The sequence below is a fragment of the Nanorana parkeri genome, unplaced genomic scaffold (assembly GCF_000935625.1).
Source record: "Nanorana parkeri isolate BGI_ZX_2015 unplaced genomic scaffold, ASM93562v1 scaffold263, whole genome shotgun sequence".
Taxonomy (NCBI): Eukaryota; Metazoa; Chordata; class Amphibia; order Anura; family Dicroglossidae; genus Nanorana; species Nanorana parkeri.
The window spans coordinates 241,470-267,153 of NW_017306531.1; the positions used below are offsets into that span (position 1 = coordinate 241,470).

The 25,684-nt window shown below is 40.3% G+C and overlaps 1 protein-coding gene across 1 annotated transcript in view; it reads right to left on the reverse strand.

The window, feature by feature from the left end:
- The window catches only part of PLCH1 (phospholipase C eta 1), a 128,392-nt gene that overhangs the window by 82,977 nt on the left and 19,731 nt on the right, over positions 1–25,684 (reverse strand). Inside the window, exons 3-5 of the mRNA XM_018557026.1 lie at positions 22,854–23,097; positions 13,410–13,539; positions 1,770–1,940 (exon numbers count right to left, since the gene is read on the reverse strand). Of these exons, the coding sequence (XP_018412528.1) occupies positions 1,770–1,940; positions 13,410–13,539; positions 22,854–23,097 (545 nt within the window). The remainder of the gene's footprint in view (positions 1–1,769; positions 1,941–13,409; positions 13,540–22,853; positions 23,098–25,684) is intronic.

The window sequence follows — 25,684 nt, forward strand, 5'->3', positions numbered from 1 at the left end:
TTCTTTCATTTTACTTTTTTTTTTTTACACTTAACTTTATTGCTATCACATAGGGGGATAAGAATCCCCCTATGTGATAGCCAATTTACTTGACAGGACCTCTTCATGGAGACATCAGGGGTCTCCAAGACCCCTAATGTCACCTAGGGACCCTTGGAGCAGCTGATAAAGCCTCACCAGCTTCTCCCTGGCTTCTATGGCCGGGAATGACAGCTGAATGCGGAAGTGATGTAATATACATCACTTCCTGCATTCTGACACTGGAGAGGAGATCAGAAGGAGATTGTGTACTGATCTCTCTTTGATCTCCAGTAACAGAGCCACCATGCCGGTCCCGGCACGCACCATGCACAGCAGATTTCGGGACCGGTGATGACGGCAGTGAGGGGCTGCCCACCCGCACAAAATACAAGCGATCGGGTCTCTACAGATGTCGGAACGCTTGTAGTTAAATAGCCATCACCGACTGTTTACATTAAAGATATTTCCCCACTTGTGCCCGCACTGGGCACCGCACACGAGTGGGGGCGGGGAGGGACGTCTTAAAACTTCCACCCGCATCTACAAGGCTCCGGTTCAGCCGTTTAGGTACGACCAATGGATGGGAGGTTGTTAAAAATGCTTCTTACAGACTAAATTGCTTTTATTTGGGTTAGGGTTTCCTGGCTTCTTAAGGGTTTACATTTCTACTTGCTTCTCCTTCTTTTGTAATGTTAGTTAAAGGATTAAAACCCTGGTATCTCCATTGTATGTTAACGACAGAAACACAATCCTCAAATTTCAGGCCAACTTGCCTGCTGAAACCAAAAAAATGTTCGTTATACTGTGTAAATGGGGCACATAACAGACACATAGTGGGGGTTTCTCAAATTTGACTGCAAAAAAGGAAACAGTTATTTTTTTTTTTTGGTACACTATTTTAATGAATGCCCTAATTATAAGGTGATGGAAAAAATGATTGTAAGCTTAACAGTTTATATATTTTTTCTTTTGTGTGTATTGCACTCTGACAGCCACTGCTTGCCTTCTTCAGCTGTCACTGTGTTTTTTTTAAAGCACAGCCAGCATGGCTGATTTTATAAACAAATCCACATGAGCACTGTCACTGGATATCATGGTGATCACATGATCGTAAACAAATCAGTGTGATTCCCGATTGTCAGTGGGCGACCAGCGCTGTCATTGACAGTGCAATCTCAGAACTAGGTGCCTGCACTGCTGTGGACCCATAGTTCCACAATGAAATGCAGATGAATGGTTCCCTCGGCATAGGACACTGTGCTGAGGAGGGTTGTACTCAACAGATTGCTGGCAGAAAGTGCATAAAGGAAAACTCCACTTTTACTATAACATTAATGCAACATGGCTGCTTAACAAGGAATTTGTAAATGTACATTTACTAAATATTACTATTGCATAGCTTTCCAGCTACAAAATTAAAGCAGTAGCTACTATGACAACACTAGAGGATGTCTGCATGCAATATGTGTATAATATGCTACCATAGATTTAATGTCCTTCTAGTGTCATCGTATAACTGCTTTCTCCAGATGTCTGCACAGGGCTTGAAGTGCAATGTCAGGCATCACCTGCTCTGTTCTTAGGTTTACTACAGTGAGTGCATTTTATCTTTAGGGAGATACAGAATTAGCACACTACACCTCCAGTGGGAGGCTGAGATGCATACATGTACATACATGCTCTATTACATTCTACACATATCAAATTAATTTATATATTGTGTAGCAACTATAGAACAAGTCTCAAACCTTTTGCTCCACTTTGAGAAACTGGGCTATTTCATCCACTGTTAAATGGTCTTTTTTGTCACTATAACTTAAAAGCAAGAGGTACAGATCTCTCCGTAATGACATCATCTTGTAGAACACGCAGAACTCTTCAAAGGTTAATGTACCCTGGTTTTCATCAGTGTCTGCTTCCTGTAAAACAAATGCTTCTTATAATCAAATACATGTACAAATGAATATAGTCAGTGATACCTATTATAATAAAAGATGAAGAAATAAAACACCTGAAGATAGATAGATAGATAGATAGATAGATAGATTTGGGAAAAGCCAGGTGTCACTCATCATTTTAAAATCCTGCCAATGTGGATGACATAGGTCATCTTTTCTGTCACTGGCTTGGGAGAAAATCAATCCCAGCTATAGCTATAGATCAAACAGCAGCAAACCAGTGACTGGAGTTTCTAATTTAGGTGGTACAGCCCTTTCATTACTAATGGGGAGTTCCAGCTTATGTCAGCTTGATTTCAAACAATAAAAAAGTGCCAAACAACTACTTGTTCTTAAACAAGGAAAAGCACAAATGTAATCTCCAGTACTAACCGCAGCAGAATATACTTACCTTTCCTCTTCTTGCCAGAGCTCCTGTGAGTTGTGGGAACTGAAGGAAGCACTCTGTACTTCCAGGTATGATGGAGGATGTTACTCATTCCCTGTAATATATCTGTAAGAATTCAATTAAGGTAACTGGATTTGCTGTATTTTTCTTGAAGACGTTGAGCTGGTCATTCAACTAACTTTCCCAACTCTGTCTTCAAGAAAACTACAGCAAGTCCAGTTGCCTTAATGTATTTTTTACAGGTATACCATGACCTGGATGAATGAGAACCTTCACAGACACTCCCTGTGATAGTGCCGGGCCAATCAGCACTGTCACGCGTCCATAGACCTGTGTAAAATACAACCCCAGGGACTCATAGCTTATCCAGAGTTTACTTTCTATGACTGAATGGAGAGAAACGAAGCAGGGGAGAACTGAATTAAAGTGAACCTCTTGCTTTGCTCGGCATGGTTAAGGAACAAATCAGCTCTAACCAAGTAAAGCTATGAAGAGATGTAGGATTAATTGCACATCAATGATCCAGTTATTGTTATCTGCAATCTAGACACCGGAAATTTTACTAACCTTTCGTAAGAGGTAAGGGATACATCATGATTAGATAGGTGTTGTTGTTCACAGTAAATGACAGCTTGAAAAGCAAAATCCTGCAGGACATGAAACCGGTGGGGGGTAAATAAATAAAGGAATAGAGAATGTTCACAAAGTGATACCCAGTCATGTGCAGGGAATTTTACGGAACAAGGTTCTGTCCCGCACATGATTGGATGATTGAACTTTTTTTCACTTTAAACATTTTATACTCCTTTAGTAAATCAACCCCCCAATGTTTGTGCCAATGTGACAGGATAGCTGAAGTTAAGGTAGAATTATTTCAGTTACGATATATTTGTAGGGTTTACAACAAAGTGGTTACCAATACAACATTTCAGACATTAAATCACAGATAAAATTGCATGGGCCAGTCTCAGGTCCCTGGCCATTTACAGTAGGGTGTGCAATAGCAAAATGTGAACCATTGTCAATTGAGCTTATGTGTATCTGTCACCAGGACAGGGCCACAAGTAGAAGTCATGGGGCCCTGTACAGTCCACCTGATATCCCCCCCCCCCCAAGACAGGGGCCCCTCGTTCATTAATCGCTTGGGTGATACTTCAAACGTCTGTCCTGGTGAGGAAACGCGTTGACAGGCAGGTCCATGCTGATGTCAGTACGCTTCATAGGAAGTGAGGAAGTGTTATATACTATCACTTTGAGGTGGTTGGAATGTATTTGCCTATTTATTTGTTCACTTTATTGTGGTTGCTAAAAGTGACATTAAAGTCAAAAAAATGTTTCCCTCCCCCCAATGTTAGTGTCAGCACGTATCTTAAATGATGTCTCTTAATCCGATCTTCTTCTTCTTTCCTGATGTTTTCATCTGTTCCTCCAGCGGTGCGGCGGCTCTCCGATCCAGCGCTGACTCCTCTGTCCCTGCAGGCACTTCCGATTCCGCGGTGTCTGCATGCGGGTGCACGTGTCCATAGACTTACCTTGCGCGCAGCGATAACGAGGTAAGTTCAAACCGCTGTTAAAGCAGGTTTTTTTAAAACTTCTAAAAGTTTAAAAACTAAGTTTAAACCGCTGTTAAAGCGGGTTTAAAAAAAAAACCCTAGAACCCCTTTAAGCAATTTTTACTAGTATCGGTGCATCCCTATTAAGCACAGTGCATTTATACTTATAAATACAAATTGCTTACCTGTTTTGATTGTGACTCACCCAATATTATATGATACACATTAAGGGTAACTCTTTTGGGCTGTTAAAGAGCTGACATGCAATAGTACTGCAACACATTGTAAAGCTAGTTATAAGAGAAGTGATCGAGTACAAAATTTAATAGCCATATGCATCCTACTACAATGTAAGACAGACTGATTGATTGCACATCCAATTTTCTCCTACATTACCTGCCAATCCAATTTGTTATTACCTGCTGATACTTTAAAGTAGAACTATGGGATGAGTGAAATACACTCATACCCATAGTTAGAGCCAACTTGTGACACTGAAGCTGTCACACGTTGGCTCTATTGATTGAGAACTGAGCAATCAAATATCACTGACTGTCAGACACCTCCTTTCCCCCTGCTCTAGAAAGGCAGAGCCAGCTGTCAATCAGGCAGTGAGGTGGATTCTGACAATATTGTCAAAATCCCTCCTGGCTGCAACTCGGCTTTGCCCCCTATATGCTGAGTTTTGGGTCACAGGAGGACATTAGTAAATATGCTCCTGTGACCCTGAAGAGAACTATGGCCAAAAAAAGGTTTGGCCATAATTCTCTTTTAAATAGACATTGTAATAAGATACATAAACACATTTAAAGATATATTTTGTAAGGCAAACTTCTGCCATTCCTTATAATGTTCTAGGCTGTATACTAGATTTGGGGCAATGTTATATGCAATGTTTCTGCCTTTGTACAGAGTACAGCAGCTAACATCTGAGGTTTCATATATAAGTAATAAGCTTAATGGCACCCTGTATACAAATATATATACATATACAGTGTATGTGTGTTTCTATGATGACTTATTATGCTCAACAGTTAGATTGCTTTGCCTTCCATTGCTAACTACAAGGAGAAATTCTACAGTACATTCTAATTTTGTGGTTTTAATTGTTGGGTTTGCTACAGTCTGATAATTTAACAAAAACAGTAAAATTAGGTTTAATTATCAGCTAAAAATGTGAACCTTTGTTATGATTAATTAATTATGTTGCTTAAGCTCCTGTTCATAATGAATTCCCTAATGGTCATTTTCTGGCCCGTTAATGAATTAATAGATATTACTAAAAACAGATGAAAAAAAAACAGTAATTAAGCCAACCAAGAAATCGGTCAGATTTCACACTTTTTCTGATATCTAAGACCAAATTAAAGCCCAACTCTAGCCAAAACTTTTTTTTAGTGGTGGACAGAGTGGCGAAGGTACAGGCCCGCTTTTAGTTTTTACTGCAGCAGGTGATCTTATTGGGGAGATGTATCCTTACTTCCTGTTAGGATAGAAAAAGAAAGGAGATAATGCCATTGCTAACTAAGGCTTGTATCCCCATAGTGGGGAAAATAGATGATCACATATCCAGACTCCAGAACAGTGTATTATTGTATAGTGTGGCACAGCTGTATCCAATTCTGCATACCTGGCTTTATATTATAAAGTTCTTATAATATAAAGCTAGGTATGCAGAATTGGATATAGCTGTGCCACACTACAGAGTGTTCATGTTCTTCATAATATTAAGAAACTGACCTAAAATCATGATTTTGTATTGCTTTAGAAAAAATGTGACCTGTCCCTTTAAGAAAAAGTATCGGTAATTGGTATCGGCGAGTAGTTGAAAAAAAGTATCGGTATTCGTACTCGGCCTTAAAAAAGTGGTATCGGTGCATCCCTAATATATATATATTTGTGGGTTTTTTTACAATTTTATTATTGCTGTGTCCTGGAAATACCTATGCTCCTCGGCTTCATTTAGTGGCCATCCAATGCTGCAAATCTCATTCACACAGTGAAGAGATGTGCAAATGGTTTACAAATCACATTCTAGTTTACATGGCTATGTAGACCTGAATGTGAAATCATGCTCCTTGCTGTTTCTCAGAGAACAAATTAATCAGTACAGAAGGACAAAAAGCTACAACCCATCCATTTACAAACCCTACAATATAAAGGCTGGAAATGATTACATATATAAAAAAACAAGGTAAACTAAATGGATTTTCTGACTTGGTACAGCCATAGAAATTAAATGATAAAGCAATATATGAAAGGGCCAATGCAACCAATAACGGATTTATTTACCTGAAATATTTCTATGCACCAGCCATACATTTACCTGACATACATCAGGTTAGAGGCTCCTCTAACTAAATCTGGAGAAGGTAACTTGTGAAGTGAAAACCTCACCAAAGAAGTTCTCAAAGACAAAACAACCTTCTGGCCTCCGCTCCTAACATTACATTAGGGTTGGCTAATACTCTGCACTAACCCATCAACTCCAATTTTAGTAGAACAGTTCTAACTATTCAAACAATCAAAAAGACAAACTTGGGGAATTGGAGGTGGTTTGGCCAAAATATAGGCTGTTGAATAGCTTAAAATAGGATTTTGGTGTTGGTGAGATTGGATTTATTGATTTTTCTCACAGCTCTGTGCTGAGGTCAGAACATTAATTTAATTTACCTTTATTTAAGTTCTGTATGCGAAGAATCAGCACTCACACCTCCACAGAGGGTCAGTAGGCTTGTGCTTCCTAGTATTTGTAGTTTCCTCTCTCTTTTTTACCAGCATCACCAATCACATTCAGATTTTCAAGGCAGGTTTAAATGTCATGGGTGGCTGTAATAAATATCTTAGTACTGGAATTTATTTTTTCAGCATCAAGCGGTCTGTGTGCAAGAGGCAACAAGGGCTGTGTTACAGCATCCCAAGCAGCCATGTTCCAAGATCACCAGATTACCGACATAAGGGATATGAGGTGCAGCAATAGCTGAACAAAAACCATAAACTGCTTACTCAAACTATAATTTTCAATTTTAACTGAAATGTACTTTCTAGGATTTGAACACAATCTTTCACTTTCAAAAGTTACATAAGCCAACAGATTATACTCTATGTAGTTGTACATCTGATGATGAAAAAAATGGCAGACGTCCAGATTCTGTCAACAAAGTCAACTTTTAGAAATATATTTACAAAAACTGAAAGTAGTTAGCTTGTATGAGGCAGCTGGAATATTGGGATTAGTGATGCATTAAGAATGTTAAATGCACCATATTTAGAAGAGTATAAAATGAGAGCATCAGCAGTTCTGTGAAGAACACAACAATCTTGTGTGCCAATAAAACATGTCTTATGAGCGGTTTTAGATTGTCCTTAGAGACGCAGTCGTAGTACTTATGTCATCAATGTCTCTGCTTCAAGCATCTGCCTAAGAGGATTTGCTCAGGATTTACCCAACATTCGACAGAGGTTTTCCAATATATGCAGCTTGTTATGTAGGTCTCGAGGACAGCCCAGTGTTAAGATTGGCTTCCTGAAATGAAGTGCTGCTAAAACAATCAGTTCTTCGGTGGAATCTGAATGTAGTACACCAGGAAACATTTAGTTACATTTAACTCCTGTACACAGCCACTTGGTATACTGTAATGTCAGAGTATGTGATTCTCAGTATGATATTACCCAGCCTGTCTTCCACTGCTAAATATAAAACACACAGAGTGAATTAAAGTGTATGTACAGCCAAATAATTTTTATAGTTTTGCATGGAGTAGTGAGGGGTTAAACGTTACAAATTTATTTTATGCTGTATATGTCTTTTGGCGCAGATTGCTCTTCATTTCCAATCTCACAGACCCAAGTAAAATGAAGACCCAGTGACAATGGTCATCATGACTTAAAGAGAGGATGAATCTGCACAGCTACTTACGTACCCTATCGTAAACTAAGAACAAATTATTGCCAACGCAGAGAAAAAAATATTGCAGAAAATCAAGAAAAACTGCAACTTTATTACATCTGCTTTGAGTCACTGACCCAAAATAAAAAAGAGCCAACTAATATAATGAATGTATGTTAGGGCTCATGGCCACGAGTGCAAATACAGAGGTATTGGAATACAGAGTAAAATGCTCCTGGGTTTGCCGTGCCTGGGAGCACCAGAGTTTTTCAGTCCATAGCAGTGTATGGACAAAATGTGCTGTACACGGCACATGTAAACACAAGTTCAGGTGTGCATACGTGCATGGGTATAAGTTTCCGAACACAGAATTTCAACATTTGGGAACTTAGCACTCCACTCTGGAAAAATTGGGGAAATCTCTAGTTGGGTTACAAGAGGCAAAAAAAAGCTGACAGATATTCTAACTCATCACCCACTATAAAAAAGAGTTCCATCCCTTTCAAACCTGGTAAGAAGGTTATCGGTGGAACATGAAGTGAGGGTGAATCTGAGAGAACCTCCTAGAAATCCACCTCCCCTATCTAAAACAAGAAAACATGTTGGCAGCAGTTCCACATTAAGACAAAAAAAAGATGTATTGTGCCGCTGCTCATTGGCATTATTTGTACAAAATAGGTTCATTACTACATACAGACTATTTCGATGGGACCGTTACAGATTTGTAACTGAAGATGAGGAGATTAGAAAGAAATGGCACTGACAAAACATTAAGATTAGGGTGAACATTAAGATTGGAAGACTTCAGTGTTTTTTGTTCCTTTCATTTTGCCGCAGTCATAAAATAGTAAGTAATATTTATTAAAGGAAATCTATCAGTAAACATAAGACCTGGCACTGCCAACTGTCTTCTGAAGGAACAAGCTGCAGCGCTGTTATCCGTGTTCCAGTCAATGTCTTAGTAAACGGTTCCAGCCAGTGAAGTTGGAGCTTCTAATCTACAAGCGTGTCCCAAGTCAGTGACTCACTAGGTACTAAACAACAAAAGGTAGGATAATAGCTCTGAGCGCACACTTTCAAAAGGAAGTTGGCATCAATGGCCTCCATGTTTCTACTTCCTGACAGGTTCCCTTTAAACATAAGTCACAATCTTTCTGTTGGTCATACTGTAGGTCCACTACTTGGCTTTCTATCAGCCATCTCAGCTCAGAGCAATGGAGATGGACCACAGCAGATGCTAAGGCTGAACATATTGGCAAAGACTTTCTGGTAGATTCACTAAACCATAACACGCTATTTCTCATTGATCAGGGGTGGGCAAACTTTCGCTCCCATCAGCTGTGTTGAAACTACAAATCCCATCATGCATCTGCCTCTGGAAGTCCTACCGGTGGCTGCCAGAATATTGCAATGTCTAATGGGATTTGTAAATTTTCGCCACAGCTGGAGGGCTGAAGCTTGCCTTCCCCTGTCATAGGTCATAGCAATTACTATTTTGTAACTCCTATTTTCAGCTCCGAAAATACATAGTTGTATGCCAAATAACGATATATATCTTAGTGAATTGAGACTATGAATTGAACTCACTCTACAAGGTTGTTATTTAATAAATGAAGGATCCAGGTCCCAGTTTAACAACATAACCAGTGACTAGATTTATTACAGACAGGCTATTGTATTTGATACACATTCTGATCATTTGCTATCTGTATGTAAAATGTGACTTCTGTTGAGTGGATAATTACGAGGGGCCCATTAAATGATTTGGGGGTAATTGTTTTTATTTTGCATGGCAGACAGCGTACCTTGTAACACAGGATAACAGTGTTTGGGGAGTTTTCTACATTATACAGATGGTCCTCTCAGTCACTTTGCCTTTACAATGACAACATATTTTGTGGCTTTGAAAATCCCCTTGGTGAATAGCGCAGTCCCTAGGCTGAGGCGAATACTCTGAAGAGCTTTATTCAGACAGACACTGTAATCTCCTATCATTGTGGATACGCTATGTGCACCGTGCTTACCTTGCATGATGAAGATATAAACAAATATGGCAAATGTAAGTCCCTGCAATGTAATTTGTTTAACAATGGGAAACTATTTACACAATTTTAACACAGCTGGAGCAAAATAAATTTAAAAAAATGTTTAGATGCAGCTGCACATCATGTTATAGAAGAATTCTGGGAAGTGTCCGAAAGTGTCCCTTACATTTACCTCCAGGGAAAGTATCCCCTTTGAAATCTAGGCCTCTATATTCTGTATTCTCTATTCTCTATTCTCTCTGCACTCAGGCTTTAAGTTCTGACACATTTACACTTCCTAGAGTCTCTCTTTAAAGCCAAAGGTGTACATAGGATATAGGTGGATATTATTCACTGGCATAGGGAATATTTGTTGTACTTCTTAAAACCTTGCTTTACACTGATGAATTTTCGCTCCATCAACAGATTTCCATGTCCCCTGAGACAAGCAATAGAACAGCAGACACCCAGTAAGACTATAGTGGGGAATATTTAAAGTGACACTAAACTCAGGACATAAATCTTAAAAATACATTGAAGTACCTTAAAGTGACATTAAAGTCACAGTCCCCCTCTCAATGCTGCTTTAAAGGAGAACTATGAGGGGAGTGCTTTTCACTCACCTCATAGTTCTAGCCGACCTGTGACAATGACTGTCACGGGTCGGCTCAGTAGATCGGGAAGTGAGCGAACACATACCGGCTTTCGCTCACCTCTCGATCCTGTCACAGCTCTCTGCCGTGACAGGGGAGGGGCTGGATTCCCCCCTCCCCGCTCCGATCTGCCAGCGCTGTCTGGCGGAACGGAGGGGGGAGGGGGCGGGTACAGCTGGCTCTGCCTCTAGATAGGCAGAGCCAGCTGTCACTCATGCAGCGGGGGCGGATCCAGACATAATTGTCCAGATCCGCTTCAGCTGCGGCGTCTCAGTATACCGCGAGCCGTAGCTCACGGTATACTGAGCTTAGGGTGACGGGAGGACGCTAGTTTGTGTCCTCCCGTTACCCTAAGGACAACTATGGGGAAAAGCCTTAACCCCATAGTTCTCCTTTAAGGACTTACCTTAAATGATGCCTCTTGATCCGATCATCTTCTTCCTTCCACTTGTTTTCAGGAGTTCCCTCAGCACTGGTGCAGGTCTCTGATCCAGCGCTGACTGCTGTGTCTTCTGTGATCCACGGTGTCTGTGCACGTGCACGCTGCCGGGCTGTGTGCATTGACTTACACTGTGTCTCTCCTCTTCTCCCGGCTGAAGATCTATAGTGCACATGCGCCCGACCCATGATCCTTCACGGCCACTGGAGAATCTTCAGATGGGAGCGAGCAGTGGAGACACAGGTAAGTAATTACCTTCATGGTAACTTTTTATGTTTTTGCATATATCTACTGCTTGCTGATAGTAGATATATGCAAAAAAAAAACAGACAATTGTATTATACTTTATTAAGAAATATGGATCTAATTTGTATATCACTCGGATGTAGGTCCTCAGATCATCTCTGAATTCATGCTGACACTGTCCTTCCTTCCAGAGGGTGGCTACTTTTGTTCTCCATGGTCTCTGTGTTTGTAGTAGTGGCCACCGCTCCAAGCTCACTCCCGTGATAGACTACAATCTCAATACAAATTAGTAAACTAAACTTGAGATTGTAGTCCATCACAGGAGTGAGCTTGGAGCAGTGGCTACTTTACAACACACACAGGGACCATGGGGAACAAAAGTAGCCCCCCTCCAGAAGGAAGGACAGTGTCAGCACCAATTCAAGAATGATTTGAGGATCTACAGCCGGGTGATACACAAATAAGATACATTTGTTGTTTTTATGCAGGCATTAGGGCTAATATTTTTTTGCCTTGATCATGTACATACAAAAGAGAGTTCAGGCTTTTCATACTTCACTGCCTGCATACTTGGTCATGACCAGTGACTTGCTAAGTAGTAAAGTCAGAAATAATATTGCCCAGCTTAAAGATTACCTTTTAAAACATGTCAGCAAAGGCAGCTCACACATTTCAGTCCACAAGCATTAACTTTAACCAGCAGAAGCCCATTTAAATCCTTGCATTGTGGTAACGTGTGGCAACACATATCACATGCATAGCTGCGTTGCATTGCCATTCATTTTGGGGCAATGCACATGAGCTGCAGCATGTACCAATATATCTGATTTTCCAGGATTTCTGATACATTGGCAGTCCATTATTTATATAGGCTGCCTTGACATAACAGACATTAACCCACCACTGGTATGTAATGTAAATACATTGTAGTGTAACTGGTATGTAATGTAAATACCATATAGTGAAAAAATGCATCAACAGAGGTCACGTTCAGTAAAAACCACATGTCAAAATGACCAACAGATAAAGATAACGACTTTTTCTGTAAAGGATTGCCCTGCTCCCTCCCAACTCCCAAGCTATCCTATTGGTCAATGAGACTCGCCACCAAACTAAAGGACTAACTAGGAAGGTTAAGTAGGCAGAAGAGTTAGGATCAAGATCTGCTTTTACAGGAAAAGTTAAGATTTGCATACAATTTTAACCGCCTATATCTCTACATGTTCTCATCATAATAAAATACATTTTTACTGAAGGTGACATCTGAAAATGTTAATCATATGCTCAGTTTTACTCATCAAGGTTCATAAAAGGTTTACTTTAAAGTTTAACTGCACCTTTGGTGCAATTACTCTTATATTGAAGCTTCCGCTGCCCCACTGCCAGTCTTATACTGACCTGTCCTTGATCCAGAGAGATAAAACTGACAATGCCACAGAGCCACTTGTCAAAATGTTCTTGGCTGAGCCTGTGCAAGAGCTGTGCATTCTTCATTCCTTAGTCCTATGAATAGTTTGTACTCCATGCTCCAGTGAAGTATGAACTCTCTATAGGATTGATTGCATGGAGAGTGATAACACAAGTGGCAGGCCTGTCGCAGAAGATTGTGACAAGCGGCAATATCTTGCTGGATAGGTGAGTATAAGACTTGTGGGGGGGGGCCAGGTACATTGAAAAATCTTCAATATGAGTGTAGCTGCACCAAAGGTTTTAAATAGAGTGATTACTTTTTATCAACACCAGTGCCAATACCAAAATTTCACAGGATTTAAAAACTAATCTGAATTCACTTCTACAGCAAAAGAGATGCATCATGATAATGCTTTAAACATCTATTAACAACCTCATTAGAAAAGTACCACTCATACGTAGGGGTCTTGAACATATTGGGTAACAATTGTCTTCTGGAAAAGGACATTAAAGCATGCAATAGCCATAATGAGTATTTTCATAAGGGTTTGAGGTGATGGCTGACATTAGTGTGCACAGTGGATTACCCACAGGAGGCCAGAGAAAAAGCACACAACATTTCAGACACAATCATTTTATTAAATCAGCTGTAACAATAGTAATAAATGAATGTATTCCCTGACTGGAAGAGCTGCTGTCTGATATCTGTGCGTGACCTCTTCACAATGGCCACAGGGTTAAAAGCAGTAAGTGGCCTACTTATTGTCATAAACACGAAGGGGAAAAAAAACAGACTGAGAAACAGAACATTTAAAAAAAAGAACTAACCTGGAACATCTGCCTGACTTTCCTGCGAGGCAAATTCACATTAAGCTTATGCATGAGCTGGTAGATCTCTTCTATATTCAGCAAGCCATCTCCGTTCTTGTCAGCTTCTTCAAATGTCTGTTTTACCCATGTATGGATCCATTAAGGAAGTGCTAGAACTCATAAACGTGCCCAAGTATTGTACTTGTTTCACACAAAACAAAACTATATACAGACTTTATTATTTAAGTTAACTCTTCCATTCTTCAGGCATTCAGTTCTTCCTAATTCACTCCATCAGCTTTCTCAAGCACACTCCTGCTTTCACCAAAATGTTCAGCATAGACAGATTAAACAGCATTATTACCGATAATCAAATTTTGACTTTTTGTCAAAGTCAACAGCTAAGCCCTTATCTCTAGTTATAATCACTCTCCCGGACTGTCTAAATATGCATACTGCCCTGCAGAGAGCCATGACACATCAAGGGCAGAGGTGCAGGCCTGGTTTCTCCTCTACACTGTGAGAGGGACAAGATTATTGCACCAATGGGGAATAACTGGGTCCCTGGAGACAGACTTGAGTAGAGTTTTTGTTCACTAGTTATGCATCAGTGAGTTGTATTTAAGCCAAACCGTTCATATTTGGCAGCAGTTTCTATAAACATTGGCAAAGGACACACAACACAGATTTCTCTTAGGGTTTGCATAGAAACATTCACGTTTCTATGCAAATCATAACTGAGCAATCCTATCGCGGACAGTTTGTACTACACTACCTACTGACAAAAGAATATTGTCGGTCAAAGTGGCCATAACAATTGGATAAGAAATTATCCAATGTCTATGGACACACTACAATCTCTGCAGACACACCTTGGTCCACTGGTGTCTGGGAAAATGGAGTTTCTAGACTAATCACTATTGTTACTGCAAACTGCTATGTAACTATGCAAAGCTGGCAATACATGGCTTGACTTTTGGCCAATTCACAGGTCTATAAATATGGCCAAAATTCAAGCTATGGGTCGCCTTGATTGAAAAATTAAAGGAGCTGGTCAGAATATTGTAAACCGAACATTGACTGCAGTCATCTGCAGTTACCATTTGGGTATTGAATTCAATAGCTGACAGCGGGAGATTCCACCATCAATGCTGTTTAGCGAAGATGGAATTATCGAGCAGATTTAAGTCATTCAGCCCACAGGCTGAATGGGAAAAACACTAAACGTGCATGGCCAGCTTTATGAAAGGAAAGTCTCTATGACTGACTAGTGACAAAAACTGTTCCAACTTTAAAGAGACCCTACCAACAGACAGCAATCTTCCAAGCAGATAATATATGCATGTATTGTATTTTATGTATGTTTTTGTACCTGTTTTTTTTTCTTTCCATCCAACAGCCTTGAGAGTGATATCTTAGATCTAATGTCAGTAACCTCAGAAGATTTAGCCCTCGTTCACACCTGAACGTTATGTAGCTACAAAACGCTCAAAAATATAAATCCCATTGTATTCAATGGTCTCGTTCCCACCTTGGCGTATTTCCGCCCGTCCCTAACGCGCTACAAAACGGCCCACGCCTGAAAAGGTACATGTACTACTTTGGGCCGTTTTGTTGCGCGTTTCTATTGGGATATAGCCAAGTAGCCTTCGTAAACGCGCGTTTGTCGCGCAACTTTTTTACCGCGAATTGCGGTAAAAACCGCGTGACGGTCGCGCGACAGACGCGCATATGCAATACGCCTAGGTGTGAACGAGACCTTAGAGCTGTCACTGAAGCGATACTCTATAGTATTCCCCTATGCTCCACCCCTGGAAACTACATAAAATGTTATATAAGGTGATTTGTTTTGCTGTGTTTTTGCCTGCTAACGTCAGAGAATATAAAGTATTTTCAAGGTTTTTTAAATACATACAATTTTTTATATACATGCAAAAGCTTCATCAGCTTCACATAAATAATCTTATCAATGCGTGTTTATATTGTTAAATACATTTGTGTACAAGGTAGCTTGCAACTGTACATGTACAAGAGGGTGTCCACATTTGCTTGTTGTATATGAAGGTTCTATCTTCTACTTTGTAATGCAGCACACAATGGTTATGTTTAGCTGTGTCCTCTCATTATGGAAAGTCTATGTCTCTGCCAAACTACTGAAACACACTGCACTCCCTATGATGCTGATATCTTGCAATTAGCAATGAAACACATTGGAGGAAGACTAGACCTGTTCATTCTAAGTTTCTTTCTCATTCTTTAGCTTGCTGTCACACTGTGGAACAAGCTAAAATGATTGCCTGTTTTGTATGCTACTGGGAAAATCCTTCCCTTATAATCAGTCATTACGAGATAAAATCACAACTTAAAATTTTGCGTGCAACCTTTTACAATCCCTTTAAAATTAGAATGATCATTAGACTTAAATACTTAATGGTCCCTGTTGCAATATTAAATGAACGCCAGTAAGATGCTTATTTCAGATCAGAGAAACTTTCAATAAAACTATCGGGTGCACTTTAGTGGAAGCAGAAAACTCTACATTTAAGTACTTTTATAGCATAATGTGCCTAAAGGATCAGGCTTAAATCTTTTGTAGCACTTGCTGAATGACTACAGGAAGCATTTCATTAGAATATTATCATATATAAGGTACAACAAAATGTATTCCAAGCTGTCATCTTCACTGTTGTGCAGAAAAATTAAAGGTCTCCAGTAAAGTCTTATAAATGTTTAATTAATGATTCCTCCTCCACTTCTCCGCTGAATTAATAGCACTTATGAGTCCACCGGGAGATTAAAAAAATGCTTGGAATGCAAATCTTAACAAACATGTTATACATTCTGATGGATTTTATCTGTGTCAAAAAGAAGACTTTTTATGTACTGTTATCGTTTGGGAACAGTTGAGTTTTTCTGATTAGCAGCCAATCACATGTATTCAGACAATTGTAAAGTATAGTATACATATCCTATTCTATAAGGCAAAGCACAGTAAGGCAGGCCAGCCATTTAGTACTTAGCTTTTACTGATCCATGCTATAGTTATCGTACACTGATGTCAAAGAAAACCCCAAATTGTGAGTGATCACCAGAACAGGAATAGATGGGACATCTTTCAATGGGGACACTACTTCTGGTGACCTTGCTAACCACCAGAAATTCCCCTCATCTTGAAGGGGTTTTTTCTCACTTAGTATTGTGGCTATCAGACAAGAAGTGAAGGGAAATCTCCCCAATAAGACACAGATGGCAAAAAAAAAGTTTACAGAGATTCTAACCCTCACTTACACTTTCCAAAAACTATTTAGAAAATTACGCTGTCTGTCCCAAACTTTTTATAATATTGAATATCTCCTGCAGGCATGATGAAGAAATCTTTCATCGAGCTGGAAATATTCTTTAGTAATTTGAAGGGCACTAATTCTGATGATTAAAATTAATGTGCACCTCTCCTTTAACCAAGCAGGTAAACCAGTGGTACCTCTAACCAGTAACGTATGCTCAGCTCACTGACACATGACTGTCACAGAAAGGGATGAGATGTCTACAACATGCAGGTTGTGCTTTACAGATTGGCTTCTCCTCCTCAATGTTGTGAAAGAAGCAATATGGTGGCACCCAAAAGGGAAAAACTTGGGTCTAGAAGATAACCAAACACTGGATGATGTAAATCTGCCAGCTCCACAGTTACCCCTGTATTAATTGATAACAAAAAGTGGGCCAACAGCAAACAACTGCAACCAGATGGTAATTTCCTACACTCATGTGCTCCAGCCATTGTTGTTCCATAGTTCATGTGTGCTATGGATAATAAGGTGAATGTATTGAATAATGCCATCTAAAGCTGGAGGGATCTCATCAGTTAGTAATGAACAGTCAGACAGTTGATGGATCTTTCCTTTCCCCCGCAACCACATCTGCTATTCTGTGTGTCTAATGATAGCTCCATTTCAGCAACACAGGGAGGTGCCTGGCTTCATCTACTTGTCTTTCTGTGCCAGCCACTGCATCAGCAAAGGGTATCCTTGGGTGGCTTTAGTTTCCATCAAAAATCAGAAAAAATAAAAATGTAAAATTGGTTGGTTGGTTGGTTGACTTGTTTGTGTTGATGCTGGATTCCTAAGGTCTGTTGATAAGACAGCTTGTACTCTGTGCTTGTGTAGATTGTTGGGGAATTGCACCACATGTTTGCTTTGTGTAACAGTCTAGTCCTATGTATGGTGACCTTATGGATTCCCAGTCTTAGCTCTAGTTCAGATCTCTGCGGTGCGGGAGCGCAGGTGATGCCACACACGAAACCGCATCGCAAGAGATCGCATTTTTCAACGTTAGGTGCTTTGTGGTGTGATGCAATTTTAAAAAGGTGCTATTTGGCTCAGGTAGGCAGCCTATGTAAATATGGGCTGCCTGTCGCACACACTGCAAGTGCACTGTTCAACACACCTGTGATGTTGCATCGCAGAGGTGTGAACAGAGGCTTAAACTTTCATTAAGGCTATTTGCAGCTATACAATTTATAGCATTTCTTTACAACACATCTACATCATATTTTATATTATAAGGTATTAATTGGATATAAGGAAAATATCCATTTGCATAGGGCAACACAGCTAATGGTTGAACACACAAAATTGTAATATGATTAGTGTGTTTGCTGTTTCCTCTTTATTTATCCACCAAGCTATGAGGCTAACCATTAAGATGATGGCCAATAACTACTGTACTTTGGGGGGGCCTAAGATAGCAACATTTGGAAATAAATTCCTGCACACAATAAAGGCAACAGCAAAACAAAATGAAAAGCTTGATGCCTTAAAATGGAATGCAATCTCCACCCCTCTGTGTGTCTGTTGTCCCTGCATTACACTTGATCTGCACAATAGAAGCCATCTTCCACCCTATCTCCCTCAGCCTATTCCTCTGTGGCTCTTGTCAAGTTTTGCTGCCAGCTGGAACAGCTATGGGCTCAGTGCATTCAGCAGGCTTCCAGCTGTTCATTTTATTCTCACTCAAACAGAGCTGGAGAAAATATGTGAGTTTATAATTAGAGCTGAGTAAATCAATCTGCCGAGTTCCACAGTCGACCCACAGCGAGCCGATCTGCACTCGGGAAAGATCCACATATCGTTACTTTGTTTAGTTGGTAATACTTTCTACTAAATATGAAAAAAAAATCTGGCTTTGATAATGACATTATGACAACGACTTTATGGGAAATTGACTCTAACCGGGTATGCACACAATAGTACACTGCCTGGCCAAAGAAAACAAAACGAATTTAGCTAAGCAATTAGGTAAGAGCTGTATTTGTTGAAAGAGTGGTTCAGGGAGCATGAGACATCATTTTCACACATGGATTGGCCACCACAGAGTACAGAACTTCACCCCACACAGAAACTTTGGGATGTGCTGGAGAAGACTTTAAGGAGTGGTTCGAATCTCCCATCATCACCACGAGATCTTGGTGAAAAATGAATGCAAATCTGGATGGAAATAAATGTTGTGGCACTACATAGGCTAATCCAAATAATGCCACAGAAAATGCGTGCTGTAATCAAAGCTAGAAGCGGTCCAGTGAAATAGTGTGTAACTTCTTTTTTTGTCCAGGCACTGTATTTGCTGTAAAAGCTGAAGAGAGCTCCGCTCGGCTCAGCTACGAGACAGAAAAAAAAGAGCAGTAACTCAAAGGCTGTTGCAGACCTTGGAGATGCTGTGACTCCTGTTTCGTACACTCACCAGAGCTGCACATCAGTGTGGGTGTCCGTGCTCGGACGCACACAGGATCCATCTTGTCTGTGTCCGAGTAGGGACACCCACACTGATGTGCAGCTCGGTTGAGTGTACAGCAGCATATCGCCGCGACCTCCCATAAGGAAGAACAGGCTGCTGCATACATACACACGCACCTGTCCTTCCCGAGAACAGCCCAATACCGCACGGATCTGTATGGGCCGACTCTAACCTTTGTGAATGAGGCCTAAACCATAGAAGCTACAAGTTCTGCCGCACAGGTCAGAGTGATGAGGTTCCTAGATGTCCACAATGGACTGCAAGTGACTTGATGAAAGTGGAAAGCCTAATTATCAGTTAAACGAAAGCTATTCAGTCAAGGCACCAGGAACTAGTTATAAGCTTTGAGGCATAAATACTGATTATGTGCCTACAGAGTGACTGCTTTCAATCTGTATAGGAGACAGTTACACTTTCCAAAAATTAGTAATACCAGTGAAATAAAATATCAACTCCAGCCTTACCTTCAGTCTTACACAATTGTTAAGACTCCTCTACTGAACTCAAAATATGAGAGAACTATTGAGGCAGGGTGTTGTGATGTTTTAAGTACTAGTTCTGTGCTGGCCAAGTTTTTTTTCACAATCTGTGCACCGTTTAAACACTATGTCCTTCACATTAAATACGCAAATAGTTTTTGCACTACAGGTGGACATGGCCAAGTGAACACATGAAACAGGAGGGGAAGAATGTACTTTTTCACAGGAAAACTAATAAGACAGAGGGAGAGGTAATGCAATAAGAAGCAGTGAGGGATGGAATACGCCTCCATGTATTAGTTTAAGTGCTCCGCTGATAATACCGCATGGTAAGATTAAATGAAAATAAATATCTTAGAATTTACATGACATTTACTTTTAAATGTTATCTGTCCTCTGTTTGTTGGCTATACCCACTGGGTCTAATAATATCTTCTTTCTCTGTCTTCACTCTTCACAATTACACTAGCTATTATCCCAATATGGCTCCTTCTCTGAAAGTTGGAGTGTATTTCCGGTTTTGCAGCCAATTTAGGACAACACCTGCTTTGTATCTGTTACATGTTCCCATTCAAAGAGCAAAACTTAAAAAAGTATATATTTTAAAAATTGCTGCTTACCGTTTTACATGCTCTTTTCTGAAAACTCCAGGACTGAAAAATCTTATTTTGTTCTCCCTCACTTTGTAATGTTTATGAGGGGGCTTGGGAGTTGTGCTTGCCCTAATTAACCCTGTCTGTACTGTGCTGGAAAATTTCAATATCAGTTATAAACTAGATGTAGTTGGCAGTTGTTACCAGAACAAGTGTCTCCATTGGAATATTAGACCCACCTGCTGTTCTGGTGACAGCTGTATAACTTTTGATTTCCCATCATGACAATGGTGACAAGGACAAATAAATACAGTCAATTTACCCAGTGGGAACATAGACAGCAGTAGACACTTGATAGCGGTTCTAACGCCTCCCTTCTCTATCGAAAACTTTAGAAAAAGTTTTGCCTAAACATACACAATTTAAGTCCTAACTTTTGAAACCCCCAACACCTATGTATACATGTAAGTGCATATGTATCACTTCTGGGAACCACTGGCTCTCTAGCACAACACTCATCACATCACAGGCATGGTAAATACATTCCCTGCCAAAGACAAAATCACATATACACAACACAACCTTTAATTAAGCACTCTAGGCATATTAAATGTTAACCCTTGCAGTGGGGCAACCCCCCCTCCCCCTACTGAAAAGGTTAAGTGCTCATTTTGGTCTGGGGGCCTAAAATAAAAAAAGTATACTCACCCAATCTTTGGTCCCACCTGGATGCTAAACCAGTCCCGCAGCCCATTTTTTTCCCCGGGCTCTACCGATCTAAAGACCTGTGACATCATCATGCTCATTCCCTTGTATTGGACGTGTGGGCACTATTGGAGTGGAGGGGAAGAAAGGTGAGCAGTCACCACTGCAGGACCAAGGATGGGGTGAGTATATCTTTTTTTATTTTGTACCCTAGACCAAAATGAGCCCTTAACCCTTGCAGTGCAGTGGTAGCCCCACTGCAAGGGTTCATTTTGTACAAGTTCTTCTTTAAATAATAAGGTGCAGAAATCAGTTTTTGGCAAGTCACAGTGCCTAAAAAATTAGCTTTGACCTGCTAACAAGATTTCAGACTAGAAATCCATAGGTCAGCTCAAGAGCTTCAATATACACTGCCTGGCCCCCAAAAAAAGTATCACACTCTATTTTCGTTGGACCGCCTTTAGCTTTGATTACAGCAAGCATTCACCGTGGCATCATTTCAATAAGCTCATGCAATCACACAACATTTAATTCTGTCCAGAGTTGCATTCATTTTTCCCCAAGATCTTGTAGAGAGGAGAGTCAGACCATTGAGTAAAGCCTTCTCCAACACATCACAAATATTCTCAATGGGGTAAATGGATTCTGTGGTGGCCAATTCATGTGCGTAAATGATGTCCCATGCTCCCTGAATCACTCTTTCACAATTTGAGCCTAAATCCTGGCATTGTAATCTTGGAATAAGCCAATATGCCATTGGGGAAGAAAAAATCCATTGATGGAAAAACCTGGTCATTCTGTATATTCAGGTAGGCAGCTGACCTCATTTGTTGGGCACATAAAGTGCTGAACCTAGACATAACTAAATCAAGCAACCCTTATAGCTCTTACCTATATGCTTAGCTAAAACCAGGTGCTGACTTAGAATTTAAGAATAACACTTTCAAAATGTAATTAATTCAAATGTAACATGTTTTAAGTAAACCTGTCATATACTTAACCAAGTAAAATTAAGAAAAAGATAAAAACATACATAAGAAGGTAGTTTCCTTCAGTAAAAACTTGATGTCAAAGCGATCAATAGACCTAGAGATATATGCAGCTGAATTTATATGCAAATATCCACTTTTCCAGTACCTTTTCATGCTACCCAACTCTCCCTTTATTCTTTTATTGTGATGCACCCCACTGGCCAAGGTTCAGGAGGTTCTGGAAACTGGAACAGGAAGAAAACATTTTCATATAACTTCAGCTGAATCTACAGAGCGTTTTGACATGGGTTTTCTTAGCAGTAATCTATGCATATGTATTTATTTCATATGTATAGTTTGGATCACCCAGCACAGGGATATTGCTAAGATTAGAAAATACCTGGGACACTACTGGGCAATCTGAAGACAGAACAGTGCATGTGGCCACATTGCACTGATCGGTGTGCATAGCTTACAGGCGCATGATTAAAAGAGCCTACTTTTTTTGTATATTGCATTTATGATGCAGTCCTTATTATCACAAAGTGGAAAGCCCCCCCTTACTTTGATGGTCAGTGGTGCCGTGCACCCATAAATTGGTGGTCATTAATTGTCTCACCCCTCTGGTGAAGCATGTTGTAACCTGAATAATGCAGACACTGTCAGGCAAGAGATCACTCCACCATACCAGTTTGCCTGCCAGCGGATTGTGGCTTGACCCAGACCACCCAGATGTAGACCCAGTGCACGTGTCCCAGGTGCCATGTTCTAGCAATGCTATGCCCAGACACTTCTGAACCACTGAACACAAACTGTTGCAGACCATTGCCTTATACTCTTTGGTATGAAAAATAAAGTCAGCAATGATTTGTTATGAAGCATGCAACATATTAGACCACATAATTAGTTTTCCAAAAAGGATATTGATCATGTGTCCTTTGCCTTTTTGCTAGAGAATCTTCATCACTTATACCAGCCATCAGGTATTTTAACCCTGTAATCCAAGTCCTGGCTTCCTCGGGGTTGGATGTTATCAGATCCAGAGACTCCATATGATTACCATGGTAAATGGTAAAGCAACAAGTGGGGTCAAAGTTCCCTTCTGCATGGCGATGAAAGATTTCAGACTGCTTCCCCTCCGTGACTTTGTAAATTGAATCAATTATAACTGAAATGAGAAAAACAAAATTAGGCTTTGGATGAAATTCTCAGGGGAGCTCTGTATGCAGTTCAGAAAATATCTCATATTAAACGGAAGATTTTGTCTGCACTCAAATTAGTTTATACAGGCAGTAGTTCAGCTAGGAAAAACATTAGTTAGCAGGGCAGGGGCCATACAGCTACGGTGTTGTGGCAAAAAAAGAATATTAATGGGCCAGGTGGCTTCATGGTGAAAGCATTAAGTGGGTCAGTACAATGGAAGACGTCACTAGACTGACAAACAGGAGATATGGTGCTCCTATAGTGCGGGGGTCTATACATTACAGGAAAGACTTGATTGTACCAGTGAGGAAGAGGGAAAACACTAGACAATACAAACAAATAGACAGATACTACAAACCTTTTGTATAAGGCCCCTTTCACACGGCTGCTGCAATTGGATCTGCCTGTTAGTTATACTCCTGCCCGCTCCGGAAGAACAAATGGAACAGTGTTCCGTTTCAACGGCCTGGATCGTGCCGGATCAGGGGTAATCTGATGTAAATGGGCACACGTCTGTTTACATCCGATTCCCCATAGACTGGCATGGGGTCCAGTAATTTCCAGCCAGTGTGTCCCAGGTTGCTAAGAGTTCTTAGCAACTTATGATGCTCTTGCCAATGTCCTCCCAAGCTCCTGGCAAGCAGTGACATCACTGGATGCCAGGAGCTGAGATGGATGCTCTGGCTGGTTCCCTGTCCAGCTTCTGGCAACCAGTGGCATCAGTGAGCTGGGCGGGACAACAAACAGAGGCAGAGCCAGAGGTACTGTGCACTACCCCCCACCCCCTGGAAACGTGCACTACAAGCACTCCTCTTCACCCACCTCAAGCAGATATTAAAGAAAAAAATGAATGAATCTCTGTATTTAATAATACATTCTCAAATGGATTTTTAAATGCAAGCAATGTAGTTTCCTGAATTTTACTTGTTATCAACTTTTCACAGTTCTTGTACAGAAGAGCTCAGAGAAGGGGAGGGAGAAACAGCACATAAAGCCAATCAGTTGTGCTGCGTTGCAAGGAGCATGTTCATAGGAAATAAGAGAAAAGTGACAGAGAGATGAGCTCAACAGATGGTGCTTCTCCTTTCACTGCTCAGGCTGGAGGAGGGAAAAGACCTGTAAAGGTTAATTAAAGTTGAACTCCAAGGACACAAACTTTGATTTTAAAATATTCAGCAATAGCCACAAAAGATAGAAATCCACTTTGCATGCAAGAAATGCCTTTGTAAAACCAGGTATTACCTTGGAAGGGCAGTGGTGACAGAATCACTGTGCTAGGTCCCCTGCCCTGCCAGACAGGAGTGAGCATGAAGAAGGGTCCCTGCATGGCCCCCGTAACATTGCCATTCTTGTGACATTATGTATATGCGTCAATAAAAGATGCTTGCTTGGACACATTTCTCCTGTGTGCTGGTTACATATTGGTTCTTCATGCATCTGAGTGGCACTATCCACAGTCACTTCAGCACTCATATGGGAGGAGTTTACCGATAAGGCATGTGGTGGGATGCCAACTGGATCTAACACCCACCACACACTGCTCATCCCAGGGAAAACCTAAATAATGCCTAAGTGCAGAAGGGGCGTCCAGTGCTTAACCCCCTGCTTGCTGTAAGACAGACCTACCACTCCCACCAGCATATTTTATAAACCGCCATAACCTAGGTGGCAGCTAAACCCCATCCACAACTATGCCCTACACCCAAAGGGGCCGTTTGTCATACCACTTAGAAGTGGAGCATTTCTGTATACAGTCAAAAAAAGTTAAACTAGTTTTACTTTACAGAGAACCCGCATTTTGCAAGTTTCACAAGATTGTGAATCAAATTAATATTTTAGCTGTAAATGTCAAACATGTGAAAGTTAAGGAGTTTAAAGCACATTGCTGTTCCCTTTGGTTAAACTCTGTGAAATGTAATTGCAGAGCACAGTCTGAACATCAAAGTCAGACTTATCATTCTTTATTTAAGAAAGGGTACCCTATTTTTAGATAATGGCATACTCTGGGGACATTTCATTTTATAGTGTCGTAAATCACATGAATTATCAAGAAAATGTCTATGGAAAAGCTACACTCATGGCAGCATAGAAATATACTAATAAGAGTATATAATTCAGTGATATAAAAAGGAAAGAAAATTAGGTCAAATCAAATGTATTACTGAAAACAAATCTAAAGAGGAAATGCGAATTAGCAGACCTTTTCACAGACATACTGCTTTATCCCCTTGGTGCTATGAAGATATGCAACAGACTGATCCCACTATTCAAAATAAGCTTACACCAACTGTAATGATTTTTCTGTGAGACAGCTGGGGCACAGGGGACATGCTTGGTGCATCAAAACAACATATTCAACATAACTAAAATGGCTGCAAATAAACCCTTTATACCTGAATTTAAGGCAGGTACAAAAACACAAATTAATGGAGTTATGAATTCATATAAATCTCATACCTGTATATTTAAATGCAACTAGTAAAGGTACCTAAATAGGACCTTGTATGGCCTTATAATTCCCTGTACAGTAGAACTGGGAGATAAAAGAAGGG